The sequence below is a fragment of the Danio rerio genome, chromosome 23, assembly GCF_052040795.2.
Source record: "Danio rerio strain M-AB ecotype USA chromosome 23, GRCz13ab, whole genome shotgun sequence".
In the NCBI taxonomy this organism is placed as follows: domain Eukaryota; kingdom Metazoa; phylum Chordata; class Actinopteri; order Cypriniformes; family Danionidae; genus Danio; species Danio rerio.
This window is the reverse complement of record NC_141043.1, coordinates 47,439,484-47,454,526: the sequence shown is the minus strand read 5'-3', so window position 1 is coordinate 47,454,526 and position 15,043 is coordinate 47,439,484. Positions and strand designations below refer to the sequence as shown.

General features: G+C 37.3%; 1 protein-coding gene across 2 annotated transcripts in view; it reads right to left on the bottom strand.

Moving 5' to 3' along the window:
* Positions 1–4,175: 4,175 nt before the first annotated feature.
* The window catches only part of LOC147838299 (interferon-induced very large GTPase 1), a 35,225-nt gene continuing 24,357 nt past the window's right edge, over positions 4,176–15,043 (bottom strand). The window contains exon 3 of one of the 2 annotated variants that reach the window (XM_087307837.1): positions 4,176–9,198. In XM_087307837.1, coding sequence (XP_087163963.1) covers positions 4,894–9,102 — 4,209 coding nt within the window. In that variant the 5' untranslated portion in view covers positions 9,103–9,198 and the 3' untranslated portion in view covers positions 4,176–4,893. Of the gene's footprint in view, positions 9,601–15,043 lie in introns of both variants that reach the window. The other variant, XM_087307838.1, reaches the window with a different exon arrangement.

Sequence of the window (15,043 nt, the reverse complement as noted above, 5' to 3'; positions counted from 1 at the left end):
GTTCTCCACATTACAGTAAAAATTTTAAAAAATATTGTGTTAGTTTAATTGGTGTCCAACAGTGTGTGACTTAATTGTAACACCCACAACTAACCCCACTCTGTCATGTTTTCCTCAAAACTGGTTTGCAGTCTTTCAAAATACTTCCATCTTTTAGCCTAAAAGACGGTGATCACAACAATATAAGATTTTCCGCAAATACTTTCACAGATTATTTAAAAAAAAAATACTTTCAGGCTGCAGAAATGGTTTCTCTTGTGTTTCTCATCCAAATTTCGCCAAATTTTTTCAGTAATTGTCAGAAAGACGTCAGCTGACACTGGGGTAAAAACCTCGGAAGCATGCCATGGTTAACCCTGAGCAAATACCTTAAAACTCTGTTACATTTAACCCTGCGTTACTTTGTGCCCTGCGCTCCCCTACTCATTGGCATCCCTGTGCCCATTCTCCTTTATTCAGAGGAGGTTAAAACATCTGCTGTGCACAGAGTAACTATCTTATGTTTCCTGAAACTGAATGTTGTCAAGCTTAACATGTCCACCCTGTCAGTGAAATATTACTTAATATTAAAAAATAGCATTTAAACTCTTTACAAAGAGCTTAAATAGGGAAACACTTTGCTATTAATGGTATCTTTACCCAAATATGTCCTCCCTGTCGGTGTCCACCCTGTCACATCCTTCCTTGACAGGCTGGATATATGCATTGTTATTGACACTTTATTTATATATTATATATTTTATTGTTTATTCGTTTTTTTATGTTACAACATTTATACACACACATGCTACACCAGATGCAATAAAGGAGTGGACAATACAAACCTTTTGGCAATATCTCTCTCAGTCTATGTAAAGGATATCCTTTTAAAGTCCATATAATGGAGCTCATTGACTGTTTGAAATAAAAATACAGCCCTGAGTATTTGTACATTAATGTGAACATCTGTAATTTAATTTACCTTATTGTAAAAAGAGTGTCAAGAGAGAAGACAAAGAAAGAAAGAAAGGAAGGGCCAGAGAGTTTTGCATCCCCCATTGTTCTTGAAACTAATGAAAATTAACCTGAGCCAGGCTCCTCCTCCAATGTACAATGTAAAGATTTACATTCATTAGTAAATTTAGTTTAATTTGAAGGACAATAATTGTTTATTTTCCCATTAATTTGCATATTGATAAAACCTAATTGATAATAGAAGAGGTGGAATGGTGGCTCAGTGGTTTGCAGTAGTTAGTGAAAATAGAAAATAGAAGTTGAATTCTTGAAACCTTTTATATCCTGTTTATATTAACTCTTTAATATTTCTTGTTGTACCTGCTGTTTTTCAAATGTTCCTCCATATTTAGTGCACTAATTAAAGCCTTTGTCAACACTGTCAGCTTGTTTTCCACAGTCGTGTTTAAAGTTTATGAAAATAAACAAATTTTCAGAAAATTTCATAAAACATATCTTGTGTAATTTTTTTGTTAACCAATAAGAGCCAGGTATATTATTTTAAAGTTGGATAAAATATGTTGGATGATGGGTTTTATTTTGAAAAGAACGTGCAACAATTGCATATTTTAGTGGGAAATAAATGTTTTGTCCTTTATTTCATCAATAAAAATAGACTTTTCCTATAATCTATAAGGTTGGGTTGGTAAAGAGACACATTACCTCTCTGAATGTATACATTTTATAATCACACTGCAAAAATATACTTTGATTTTGTCCATGACAGGGTTGGCACAATTTGAGGTTTGTTTACTGTTTTTCTGCTTGCAGATTATTTATAAAAAGTGCAGGAGCTTGACCAACATTCATTTCTTACATCCTAGGGTCTAATAAATACAACAATGTGGTTAAATAAAAAATCTCAAACTTTTTTTTTTGAATTCTGACGTCTCAAAGGCACTTTATAGTGATAATGACCCTTTAATTGTATGTATACATTGTTATGTGTGCTCTTTTCCTAGTCATATATTGTCCTTGAATTGTTTAAATATAAATTGCATATGGTAGTGTAACAGAAATTAGCTCATTTTATGAATATTAATAATCAACAACAACGGTTTATTCTTAATTATTAATATTCCGGCTTAAGCTTCAGTCAATTCGGTCAAACAAACATATGATTGTATAGGATCCTGCCCGCTCGACCGAGCGGACTCTCAGATTATGAATATTAATTATCAACAATAACAAATTATTATTAATCATTAATATTCTGGATCAATTTATTGTTAACTTGACCAAACAAACATAACTAGAGCCTCCGCTCTTCCGAGCGGCCACAATCTGATTTCGTACTAGTACAATTGCAATTTCAGATATCTCTAATTGTTATTCTGACTAGTCGAATTATAATTATGACTAGTCAAAATATAATTAGAGATATCTCGAAATATATTTATGGAGTCAGAACAAAGATTTAAATGCTAAAAAGGCTTGCCATATAGAGCGCTTCTGAACAGCGCAGCAGCGATGACGTAAGCGTGCCAAGGCCCGATATGGTGTGAGCGCGGGCCGTCGGGGGAGACGGGAGAGGGGACAAGCTTGCTTTGGCCCGGTTCGAGGCAACTGTACCTAGTGTGAGTACGGCCTCATAATAGCTAGGCAGGGGAATCTGTATTTCAGTGACATTTTCTCGTGAGGCAAACGATACAATTCATTTGATTATAATGGGATTTATTGACTAGTCAGACAGATAACGAACAAACGCACAAACATACATTAAACATAGAACAAAGGTAAAACCACGTGGAAATATCGGGTCTATACGGGTCTATCGAGCGTGTAACAACAAAGAGAAATAGTAAAGCGAGGAAATAGAGATTTCAGATAAAAGAGTGACAAAACTTTCAGTTCCACACGCCAGGATCACCAAGATTATAAAAACAAAAACACCTTTTTTGATAAAATGGGCACAGCTTATTCGCAGGAAAAGAAGAAAAGCGGAAAAGAAGAAAAGCTATCGGGAAAGTCCATGTGGCGTAGAAAAGCTGCGTGGCCCTCAAAGGGGCCACCGTTGATGATGTTCTTTGTTCGGACTACTCTGCCCAGATGTTTGGGGAGAAGTCTGGTTATACCTGCGGGTCACGTGACAATCCGTTCAGCATTCTGACCAATGATTTCAGGAGAACGTTTGAGCGCGAAACCTTCCTTTGTCTCGAAGCTGCTCGTATGCAAATTTGAGTGTCCGCCCAAAGCATGCGGAGAGGCATTTAATGTAGGGAATTAAAGAATAAAGCAATGCGAGTTATGATCTTGCTCTATGCATCATGTGTTGTAAAATGTCAGCAGAAACCTATCGGTACCAAACATGGGGGGTTTAAAAGTACATCAACATAATTTTTCATATCCTTACAATATTTATGCTTTAAAAAGGCCTAAAGGGAACAGGCATACAGGTTATAAGAGAGGTTACACAGGTAAGAAAAGTCAGAAATGAGATGCAAAGTTTACAAAACATAACACTTTAGTTTTGTGCTGGTCCAGGATTTCTGAGTTCATTTTCTTTCTGTGGAAACAGCCTCGTGGGTGTGTGTGTGTGTGTGTATGTGTGTGTGTATTTGGGCAGGAATGTCTTTGAAGATCAAGGCTTATCTGTCCAGTCTCCCTGGATTACGTAAGCTGTCGGGGGTACCCAGACTTTGGGGAGCCAGGAGTCGTAAACCGTCCTGTCGACTGAACCCAGACCATTTTCATGGAATGTTGAACAGACTGTTTACCTCCAGCATATATGTTAAAATATATATGTTATCAGTTATGTTACAGTAGGCTAATGCTTTTATTATTTCACCATCTGTACACAAATATAGGTAGTGAATTGTGGGCCTGTCAGTGTGGTAATGTGGGCCGGTACAGCTACAGTTCCAGGGCTGAATTTTTGTCTCAGTCCCCCCTGATCAGTATTGTTAAAACCTGATAAATTACTCTTCCTCACATCTGTGCATTTAAAACTATGTTAAGTTCCTCTTGAAATCTTATTTCATTATTCTTAGGTGTATTTCATTATTTGCATTTGTTTGCACACTTGAATGATTAAACAGAGATATCCAATTATTTATTTATCCCATTTGGGGTAAGTGATTTAAAATTAAATTAGCCCCAATTCTGCTGCGTACCTGTGTTCCCCAAGACAGAATTAAGGGAAGGTAACAAATATCTGTTCAATAAATAAGGCGTACACGAAATTTGATCATCGCTTATTTTATTTAGTATTTATTAAAACATGATAAAAAATGACGTCATTTTTAAAGCATTTTTTCATCTTTGCTGTCTCAGTATATTTCACAAAACTGTAAGGTAGGACATTTATCCAAAGCTACTGAATATATGGGTTTTGTTAAACATGCAGGATCTCTAAATGGAAACATGACAATAAACACTTGCTCTATATTCACTGAAAAAAGTAACAGACTCTTATATGTACCTATACATAGCAGGTAGTCTGAGTGTAAAATTCTTCTTTTATGGTTAGATTTCTTTCCATTGCATTTAAAGAACACTAAGCCATTTGACCTATTTAAATCTAACCAGAATAAAGCCATTTCTTACAATAGGTTTCATCTGCCTTGTTAAACACACAACAGAAATAAAGAATTTAAATGACTGTGCTTTCTGTAAAGATATGCATATTTCTTGTCGGAGTTCAGTTTATCAAAAAACGAGTGGCTGAAAGAAAAGTTCATGTAAACTGGCATTATTTGTTGTTTAATCTCTTCTATCATGAGAATGCTAGAGCTATTCTTTGTGTTTAACTTAAGATGATTAGGCTGCTATCCTTTTATAACAGTCCATTAAATTTCTCATAGCTGCATCGTCTTTAACAATGTCTGTGGAAGAGATAATTGTTATTTCAGCTGTTTTTGATATCATCTATATCTCTCAGGGCTCTTTAATAATTGCTGTTTAAATGTATTTATTCAGACTGTCAATAGCTTCTTCTTGAGTGTATTTTCTCCATTCATCTGGAATCTTACCGTAGCCCTGATAGGTTTGTTCATAGTGCTTTTCTAGATCTTGTTGGAATTCGCACACAAACCACTTCCAGTAGGGAAGCTCTGAGAGATCTGGGGTGATGCTCCATGAGGCATATTTGGGACCTCCTTTTCTGTATTCCTTCCAGAGGATCCTCTTATCTGAGCTGTTTGGGTAAAAAAATCCATCACTGGCTACTGCTGATGTGCAGATGTTGATACACAGGTTTGTTGTTCCTCTGTAATGCCACCCATTCAGTCCATTATTACGATGGAAAGGAACGCTGTGATCTCCAGGATGGTCTTCTATGGTGTTTGTGCAGATGGCGGCACAGAAAGGACACTGAACCCAACAGCACTGACAGAAGTGATCAATCAGAATCTCATCTGGTCTGTCTGTCTGTTCAAGCTTTACTGGAAAAGTTTCTGGACAGGATTTTCTGCAAATGTCAGAAATCATAGAAGGAAGTTCTTTCTTTATCACATCTTCAAGGATGCTGACTTGACAATCATCCTGATTCACTCCAGTGAAGTTTTTAAGAGAGAATACCAGCACACCGGAGAGCTGCTGAGTGAAATGAGACAACCACAAATCAACATCTCCATCATTCTCTTTAACATATTTGGTGGATTCACAGGCTGAATTTGTGATCTGTTGCTCCAGGACTTTACTGCTGTTTTCCATCTTTGGTCTAACTCTATCTTCAAATTTCTCACTGACAAACTGGTTGACTTCATCTCTGATGAAAGTTTTGAAGTGTTCTTTGGGGTTTGTAATGTAGTTAATGTATGCTTGGAAATCTTTTTTTTCTGCCAGGGTCTTCAGGATGTGTTTCTCCAGGTTTGATCTGTTACCATTCAGTGATTCACAGTTTGTCCTCATTTGATCTGCTATATCTCTGGCAGTTGTTTTGTAGACGCTCTGCAGAATGGGCTCTTTGAGTTTATTACAAATGAATTCACCAAGAACAGCAGTTGATGAAGCTCCTGTACAGTATTTCTGGAAGATTCTGTAGTACTCTTCACTCTTCTTCTCAAAATAGAGAACAGGATCATTGACTTCCCTGAACATTTGGTATTGGTCTGTAAATGTTTTGCTTGTTCTCTGACATTGGTAAAGTACCAGATCAATGAAGAACTCATTCTTGAACACATATAGCACTGTATCCATCTTTTCATATTCTTCTAACCTTGTCTTTATGTGATCTTTGAGTTGCTGAACGCAGCTGATGTTGTAGCCCATCTTTGCAATGTGATACGACTGAATCAGTTTATCTATGTGCTCAGCAATGTTAGAAATTAAGGCTCTTATCTCATCGTTCTTCTCTTTAGCAAAACCAAGCATTTTTTTTGCTTCTTTGTACAGTTTTTTCGCAGATTCTATAATTCCAGTAGATTTCTTTAACTTTACATATTCTGAATAGCTTGGCAAACAGCTCATGTCTTTGTACTCACTGCCCTCTGTCAGACCGTCCAAAGGAAAACTTGCACAAGTCTCACAGAGTAGCTCTCTCACATCTCTCAATATGTCAATATCCTTGACTAAAGGTGTGTCTCTGATGATCCCTATTGTATGTTGTTTCCAAAAATCATCAAACTGCATTTTCATGACATTTTCATCATTTGCCTGGTCTTTAAACTGTAAGGCAAGTTCTTTGCTCTTTTCAAACAGTGTGTTTTCATGATGTGTCCTCTGAGCATCCATTTTTTTCTTTATGTCACGCTGCTGAAGAACCCCATTTAATTTCCTCAGAGTTTCTCTCACAATGTTTTTTTGAACCTGGTTGATATTTATCTCAAAGAAGCCTTTCCACTGATTGAGTATATTTGCATCTCTGTCTTTCTCAAAGAATTCAGACATTGTCTTTTTCACTTCTTCACTTCTTTCCTTTAGTTCAGATTGAAGATCAGTTTCCTCAACAGTTTGAATTGCTTCATTTTCTATTTGGTTGTGCAGCTTTTGTTCAATCTCCAGCATGGCACTGCGAAGGCTCCAGGTCCATTTGCTGTATTCAGTCTCTAGTTTCTTGTATGTAGAGACTTCCAGAGAATTTTTGAAGCTGAACACAAATTTTTCATTGAGTAAAGCCTCCCAGAGATCATTAATTCTGTCTCTTAGTTGTGTCAGCATTATTCCATCTGATTGTGAAGCATGTCTTAGAATACTTTTCTTCACCTCTAGAATGTTCTCACAGTAGTTTGGGTTTGGTGGTGCCATTGGTGGACTGCCCTCCCAGAGGTGAGGGAAATAATTCACATCATTCTGGACATCAAAATCAATGACATCACTGAAGCGTTCAGTGTCACAGACTTCTTCTTTAGCAGCTATTTTTGTCATTTCATCCAGTTTCTCCACCAGTCTTCTCCTTCCCTCTGTGTTTTTCTCTCCAGCTGTGACATCTGAGACGTTCTGATGCACAAACATGCAGCTTGGATTCAATTGTACATTCTTCATCCTCATGAAGGCCTGAACAACAATCTGAAGAATGTCCTGCATCTCAGATGGGTTTTCTCCAAATATATTGATCAGGGTCATGTTTCCAAGACCAACAACAAATGTGGCCAGTTCATTGTCATGATGTGTTGTTGGCCTTCCAGATAATTCTGGTGCACGAAGCCCTTCAGTATCAACAACCAGAATATAGTCAAAGTTCAGCTCAGTTTTCTTCTCATCCGAGACTCTGACCAGCTGCATGAAAGCTCCTCTGGTGCATCTGCCAGCACTGACGGCAAACTGCAGACCAAACAGGGCATTCAGCATAGTGGATTTCCCTGAACTCTGAAGCCCCAAAACTGACAGCACAAAGAGTCTCTGGTCTCCCAGTTTCTTCACAAGTTCATCTAAAACAGCAGAGACCCAGATCAGAGGAACATGAGCAGCATCTCCATCCATCAGCTCCAGGGGGAATCCAGAGATCATCATATCTGCTGCAAAAATCGGGAGAGAAGGAAAGTCAAACTGCAGACTCCTATTCTTCTTCATGGATGACCCAGATTCATAGATCTGACCGCACTCTCTCAGGATGTGCTCCAAGCCAAACTCTGTAAGATTGATTAGTTCTGATGTACTTTCTAGGTTTGTTTCTTTAGTCTGCAGTTGATCTTGTTTAACATGCATCTTTTTTAATTCTGCGACTTCATGCCATTTGGCATAATACTGCTTATGAAGTTCACAGAGCTTCTCTGAAGTAAATTCATCCAACATGTTCATCATCCATTTGAGAAAATGTTTTTTTTCACTGTCTCTCTGTGATTTCATTTGTTCAATAAATGTCTTCATAAACTCAGTCACTCCATGTGTCACCTGCTTTTCTCTTATTTCTCTCATCTTCTTCAGTTTGGTGCTTTTATCTTCCTCCAGATTTTCTCCTCGTAGACGATGCAGCTCTTTGTTTATTTTACACCAGTCATGCCACAGTTTTCCCTGACAGGGCAGGATTGTTTCTTTCACTGTTGATGGATCTTTTCCTCTCAGTAAATTCATGATCTTCAGTGCTGCCTGTTTCCCTCTCTGACACTCTGGATCCTCTTCATCTACTCTGATTCCTGAGTGTTTGGCCACATCTTGAAGTTTGAATGCCTTTTTCTGCAGAGTCTCTCTGATAGTCTTTCTTATTAGATTAGATGTGTCGCCTGCATTTTTGTCAGAAAGACCAATTATGAATTTTCCATTCCCCAGTTCAGTTTCATCACAGCTGTTTTCTGTGAGCAGACAAATGAAAGGCTGAGGAGATTTGCAGAGTGATCTCACCAAACCCTTATAATGGTTCTTCTGTCCAAAATCAGGTAAGAAAAGGACATTTACTGAACTCATACTGGTCAGAATCTCATATTGTTTCTGATTGTCTGCTGCATCACCATGCAGATTACAGAAAGCAACACAGTCATCAAATGAATCTGTGTTTCTCCCGGATGGACAGTACCAGGCGATCTCCACCACTCCGTCCATCAGTAATCTGGTTCTGCTGCCGCCTGGGCAGTTCCTGTGGAAGAACGTGTTGTGTTTCTCATTGATCAGACTGTTCACCAGCTGAGATTTAGATGAAGACACAGAGCCAAACCTGAAGAAAAACACCATTGGAGTCTCAGCCTTGTAGACCGGCTGGGTTTGACTGATGGTTTCATTATTAGTGGTCTTCATCTTCCAGCTCTTGTTGATTGGTCTGAATGTCCAGAGAGGAAACTCAATCTGTTGTGTAAAAGGATCAGGAACAAGCAGAGGCAGAGCAAACTGACACTGAGAGAGTTTAGTCACCATCAGCTGCTTCAGGAAACTATCAGCACAATGAAACACAGCCATCTGAACATCCATTGGGTGAATATCAGACTTGTAGTCTGCTCCTGTTTCCAGATCTTCTCCTTTGATGACAACTGTTTTCAATTCATCCTTCTTTATGTGTTTTATGACATTGTATCTCGATCTGTAGTTCATGTTTATCAGCTTTTGTAGGAACAAGTTTACCAGTTTATTCTCCTCATGTGGCTCATGAGCCTGAATTGAACACTTACTAATTTCAAGAATCTCTGCTGTTCCCAATTTATGTATTATTCTTTTTGTCAAATCTAGTCTGTCATAGAGTTCTTCGAGTTGTTTGTGTTTATGTGGTTTAAGCTTTGGATTTTCACCAATTTCATCTCTCTGTAAAAACAAATAGATACATGTCACATGAGCAGAGCAATTAACACAGTTTAGAAAACAAATATCATACTGAAAATTTAATGCTGTGGACATTTACCAGTAATTTAGATACATGTTAGTTTGATTTAAAATTATAGATAGAATAAAAGTTTATTTGTGTCCCTATGCTGGAATTATTCTGTTCTATTTGCAAGTCAGGTATATACATCATGTTTGTATGTTGCAATAAAAGAGAAACTATATACTATTGTTCATATACACAACTGTGAAGTGTGGCAAGATATTCCCAGACAATCAGATGTAACTAAATTAGCTCAGTTTATGAATATTAATAATCAATAATAACGGTTTATTGTTAATATTGCGGCTTAACCTAATGTCAATTTGGTTAAACAAACATATGATTGTATATGATCCTGCCTGCTTGATAGAGCTGACTCAGATTATGAATATTAATTATCAACAATAACAAATTATTATTATCAATGATAACAAATTAGTAATCATTAAAATTCTGGATTCATTTATTGTTAATTTGAACAAATAAACATAACCATAACCGGCGGTCTTCCGAGCGGACCCGGTAATGATCTATTCATTTAGAAAAGGGAATTATTACTACTTCTTGTGAAGTAGATTAATCATTCATAAGTTTTAATCAACTTATAGCAGCTAGGCAGGGGGATCTAACATTTCAATGGCTTTTTCTGTGAAGCAAACAATACAATTCACTTCATTATAATGGGATTTTTTGACTAGTCTGACATATAACGCACAAACGCACAAACATAACATAAAACATAGAACAAAGGTATACTATACTATACATACAGGTCTATAGAACATATAACAAACAGAGAGAAATAGCAAAGCAAGGAAATAGAGGGTTCAGATAAAGAGTGGTAAATCTACCTCAGTTCCACACCCTATTAAGGATCACCAAAATTATCAAAAACACCTTTTTGATAAAAGGGGCACAGCTTATTCGCATAACTAAAATACCTGGGGCCTCATGTATCATTGCTGCGTACGCACAAAAACTTTGCGTACGCCAGGTTTCACGCTCAGAATCGCTCACGTTTGGATTTACTAACAATGAACTGAACGTGGGAATGTGCGCAGCTTCACGGCAGCTTTCTGGCAGGCGTACGCACATTTTTTGTGCGTGTCTGTTTTATTTCCATTGGCGACTCCTAGAGGCAGTTGTGTTAAATTCCTCTCTACAAAGTGTCTGAGCCTTGTAATGGCAGCTGTATGAGACGGGTTCATCTAGCAGGTATATAAGGTTTCCATACCATACAGTTGAGCAGCTAAACATTAAAGCACAATTTGCAGCGGTCGCCTGTTTTCCCAGTGTAATCTGAGTGATCTACTGCACGCACATTGCTATAAAGACACTATCTGAAGATGAATTTGCATGCGTGAATCAGAAACATTTCCATTCAATAAATGTGCAAATAAAATATGATGCACAGACTTATTGATGATTCCTACTTGTCTTTCTCATGATAAATAGTGGGCAAAATCTGATATGTAGCGGGGAAAAAAAGAAGAATGAGTTCACAGACGCTGGAATCGAGCCGAGATTATGCGTCTTATGAGCTGCGCCACTGAGACTGTTAAGGGTACTGCAACATTTTACAGCTATAAACCACACTATGTCTTTTTTTTAACGCACTCAGTGCGATGTTCAGACCCAACTGTGTTAACCGCATCAGCTAAACTCTCCCACTCTATTTTTTTCTTTTGTTGTTAATTCCGGAGGACAAACTTGCAAATAACACCGCTTTTCCCCCGGTCTACCTCCGAAAGCAGCACCTCCAATTCACATTCTGTTCAAAGTTTCTCTTTTTGCTTGATTTTGCCTTTGCTTTTTCGTTGGGTTTTGCCATTAGCATAGTCATTAGCATATTCATACGGGGGAGGAGGCAGGGAGGGGTTTTGTTCTCGTGCATGTTGCGCTCAGTTTCACGTTCATTCAGATGTACAAAAGAATATGCGTGACATTCGGCGTAGGCAGTGTTTCATACATCTGAATTTTTTTCTGCGTAAGCACATTTACAGCTTTGTGCGTACGCAATGTTTTAGTATGATTTCCACGCAAGTCTTCGTACATGAGGCCCCTGGAGTTTAGGGTTGCGGTCTCTCTCTTTTGCGAGTTTCTTCCGTTGTGATGGGAGTTCTTTGATGCCCTTTCTTGATGCGTGGAGTTTGCAATACAGGTCGGAGGAACGCGATTACAACTTTAAACTGAGTTTACTTTGCCGGAAAAATAAGAAAATGTGGGCTTGGATCGAGCCACACAGCACAGGAGAGCCGCTAGACCCCTCAAAGGGGTGACCTCCTTGAGCGGTTCTTTGTTCGAACGTTCTGCCTCTATTGGGGAGGAGCCAGGTTTTAAGCGTGGGTTCCGTTACACCCCATTTAGCATGCTTGACCAATGATATCAGGGCAAAGTTTGAGCACGAAACTTCCTTTGTCTCTAGGCTGCTCAAATGCAAATTTGAGTATCCGCCCAAAGCATGCGGAGAGGCATTAATTCAGAGCATTAAAGAATGCATGCCATACGAGTTATTATCATGCTCTACGCATCATGTGTTGTAAAATGTCAACAGAAACCCATCGGTACCAAACATGGGGGGTTTTAAAGTACATCAACATAATTCCCACATCCTTACATTATTTATGCTTCAATTAGGCCTAAAATACCAGGCGTGCAGGTCATATGAGGGATTAAACATGTAAAAAAAGTCAGAAATGAAATACAGTTTATAAGTTTACAAGACATAACCTTTAGTTTTTGGCTGATCCTGGATTTCTGAGTCCCCAGTCGTGTGTGTGTGTGTGTGTGTGTGTGTGTGTGTGTGTGTGTGTGTGTGTGTGTTTGTAAGAAGGGAGAGACAGGAATGTCTTTGAAGTCTTGGTCACCCATCCCTGGTCTTTATCTAGATAAGTCAGATGTCACCAGGGCGCGGTTTTTCAAAAGGTTTAATCCGGATAAAATTGATCCAGATTTAGTAATCCTGTTTTTGCGATCCGTGATCACGTAATCCAGCTTACTTTTTGAGCCAGTTTTTCAAAGCAACATTGGATTGGATCAATCTGATCCGGATAGGAACTTTTCAGGATCACTAAATCTGGATTACCAGTGCTCAATCACAATGTAGATGGATAGATAGGCCTATGTAAAGAGAATAGCCAGTGTGGGGTCAATATAACTTTTTTTTTTTAAATGAAACCACACACATAAAAAAAAATTTAAAAAAATAAATAAAAACCTAAAAACAATAAAAACCCCACCCCATCCTCTTCCAGCAGTCGGCTCATCTGAGACCTACAACACTGTACATTAAGTATATTTATAATAAGTTTCAAATATAGATGTAAATAAAAAAGACTTAATGTCAAAAAATCCACAATAATTTCAGACTTCCTCATCTGATGTGGAGAGAGCAGCTTGTCTGAGCGCAGCCTTTAGGAGGAGAATCTCAAGTCATTGGCCTTGGTTTGCTGCAGTTTGGTCAGAGTCAGTTGTTTCTCTGCCAGATGAAGTTGTGCTGCTGCTCTTTCAGTCTCTTTTTGCAATTGTTGAAAGAGATTTCAAAAATCAGTGATTGCCATTCTTTGCATTTTTTTTTTTTTTTTGGTTATTCTGTAATCATTGCATGCATCACTAATAAATATTCTCAAAAGAAAAATAGTTTCCATTGTGATGAATATATATATATATATATATATATATATCAATTAGTGACAGAATAAAATGGATTGTTTTTGGTCAGTTTTGACAGCTGTTTGGGGGATTATTTTATGAGGCCAAGCTATTTCTACTTTGCTGTAGGCCTATACTGAAAGGCTGAATACGTTAAAGCCAATAATCACTATAGCCTGACAGATGAACAAATAAAATGAAAACCTTATGAATAAATAGTATATCTTGTGTAAGATACTGCATGATCCAAATATAATATTATTTAATAAATTTTTCAAGTTTTCATTACATTTTGGGCATGAAATCCACACTAAATCCCCCCTTCTGATGGGATCAGTTTAATCCAGGGTTTTTGGATCAAAGTGATCCAGATCCTACAAAAAAGGTCTGAAAAACCCAAAGTAAAGGTTTGATCTGGATCCAAAACAAGATTGGATTACGTGATCTAATCCGATTAGGTAATCCGTTTTTTCTTTTGAAAAACCCATTTTCAAGATTTGATCCAATCCCTTATCCAAAATCCTAGTGGATTACTTTTGAAAAACCGGCCCCTGGGATTACCTAATCGGATTAGATCACGTAATCCAATCTTGGTTTGGATCCGGATCAAACCTTTTGTTTGGGTTTTTCAGACCTTTTTTGTAGAATCTGGATCACTTTGATCCAAAAAACGTGGATTAAACTGATCCCATCAGAAGGGTATATTCAGCGTGGAATTCATGCCCAAAATGGAATGAAAACTTTAAAAAATTATTAAATAAAACTATATTTGGATCATGCAGTATCTTACGAGATATACTATCTATTCACAAGGTTTTAATTTTATTTGTTCATCTGTCAGGCTATAGTGATTATTGGCTTTAACGTATTCAGCCTTTCAGTATAGGCCTACAGCAAAGCAGAAAGAGTTTGGCCTCATAAAACAATCCCCCAAACAGCTGTCAAAATTTACCAAAAACAATCCATTTTATTCTTTTACTAATTGATACATATATATATATATATATATATATATATATATATATATATATATATATATATATATATATATATATATATATTCATCACAATGGAAAATATTTTTCTTTTTAGAATATTTATTAGTGATGCATGCAATGATTGCAGAATAACAAAAAAAAATAAAAAATGCAAAGAATGGCAATCACTGATTTTTGTAATCACTATCAGCAATTGCAAAAAGAGACTGAAAGAGCAGAAGCACAACTTCATCTGGCAGAGAAACAACTGACTCTGACCAAACTGCAGCAAACCAAGGCCAATGACTTTAAATCCGCCTCCTAAAGGCTGCGCTCAGACAAGCTGCTCTCTCCATATCAGATGAGGAAGTCTGAAATTATTGTGGATTTTTTGACATTAAGTCTTTTTTTTTAATTTACATCTATATTTGAAACTTTTTATAAATATCCTCAATGTTCAGTGTTGTAGGTCTCAGATGAGTGGACTGCTGGAAGAGGATGGGGGTGGGGTTTTTCTTGTTTTTATTATTTATTATTATTTGAATAATTTTTTAATTTTCTTAGTTTTCATTTCAAATAAAAATAAAGTTATATTGACCCCATGCTGCCTATTGTACTTGTCGCTCCTTACATAGTTCTACATTGGGATGTCCTATGCTGTTTGAGCACTGGTTATCCAGATTTAGTGATCCTGAAAAGTTCCTATCCAGATCAGACTGATCCAATCCAATGGTGCTTTGAAAAACTGGCTCAA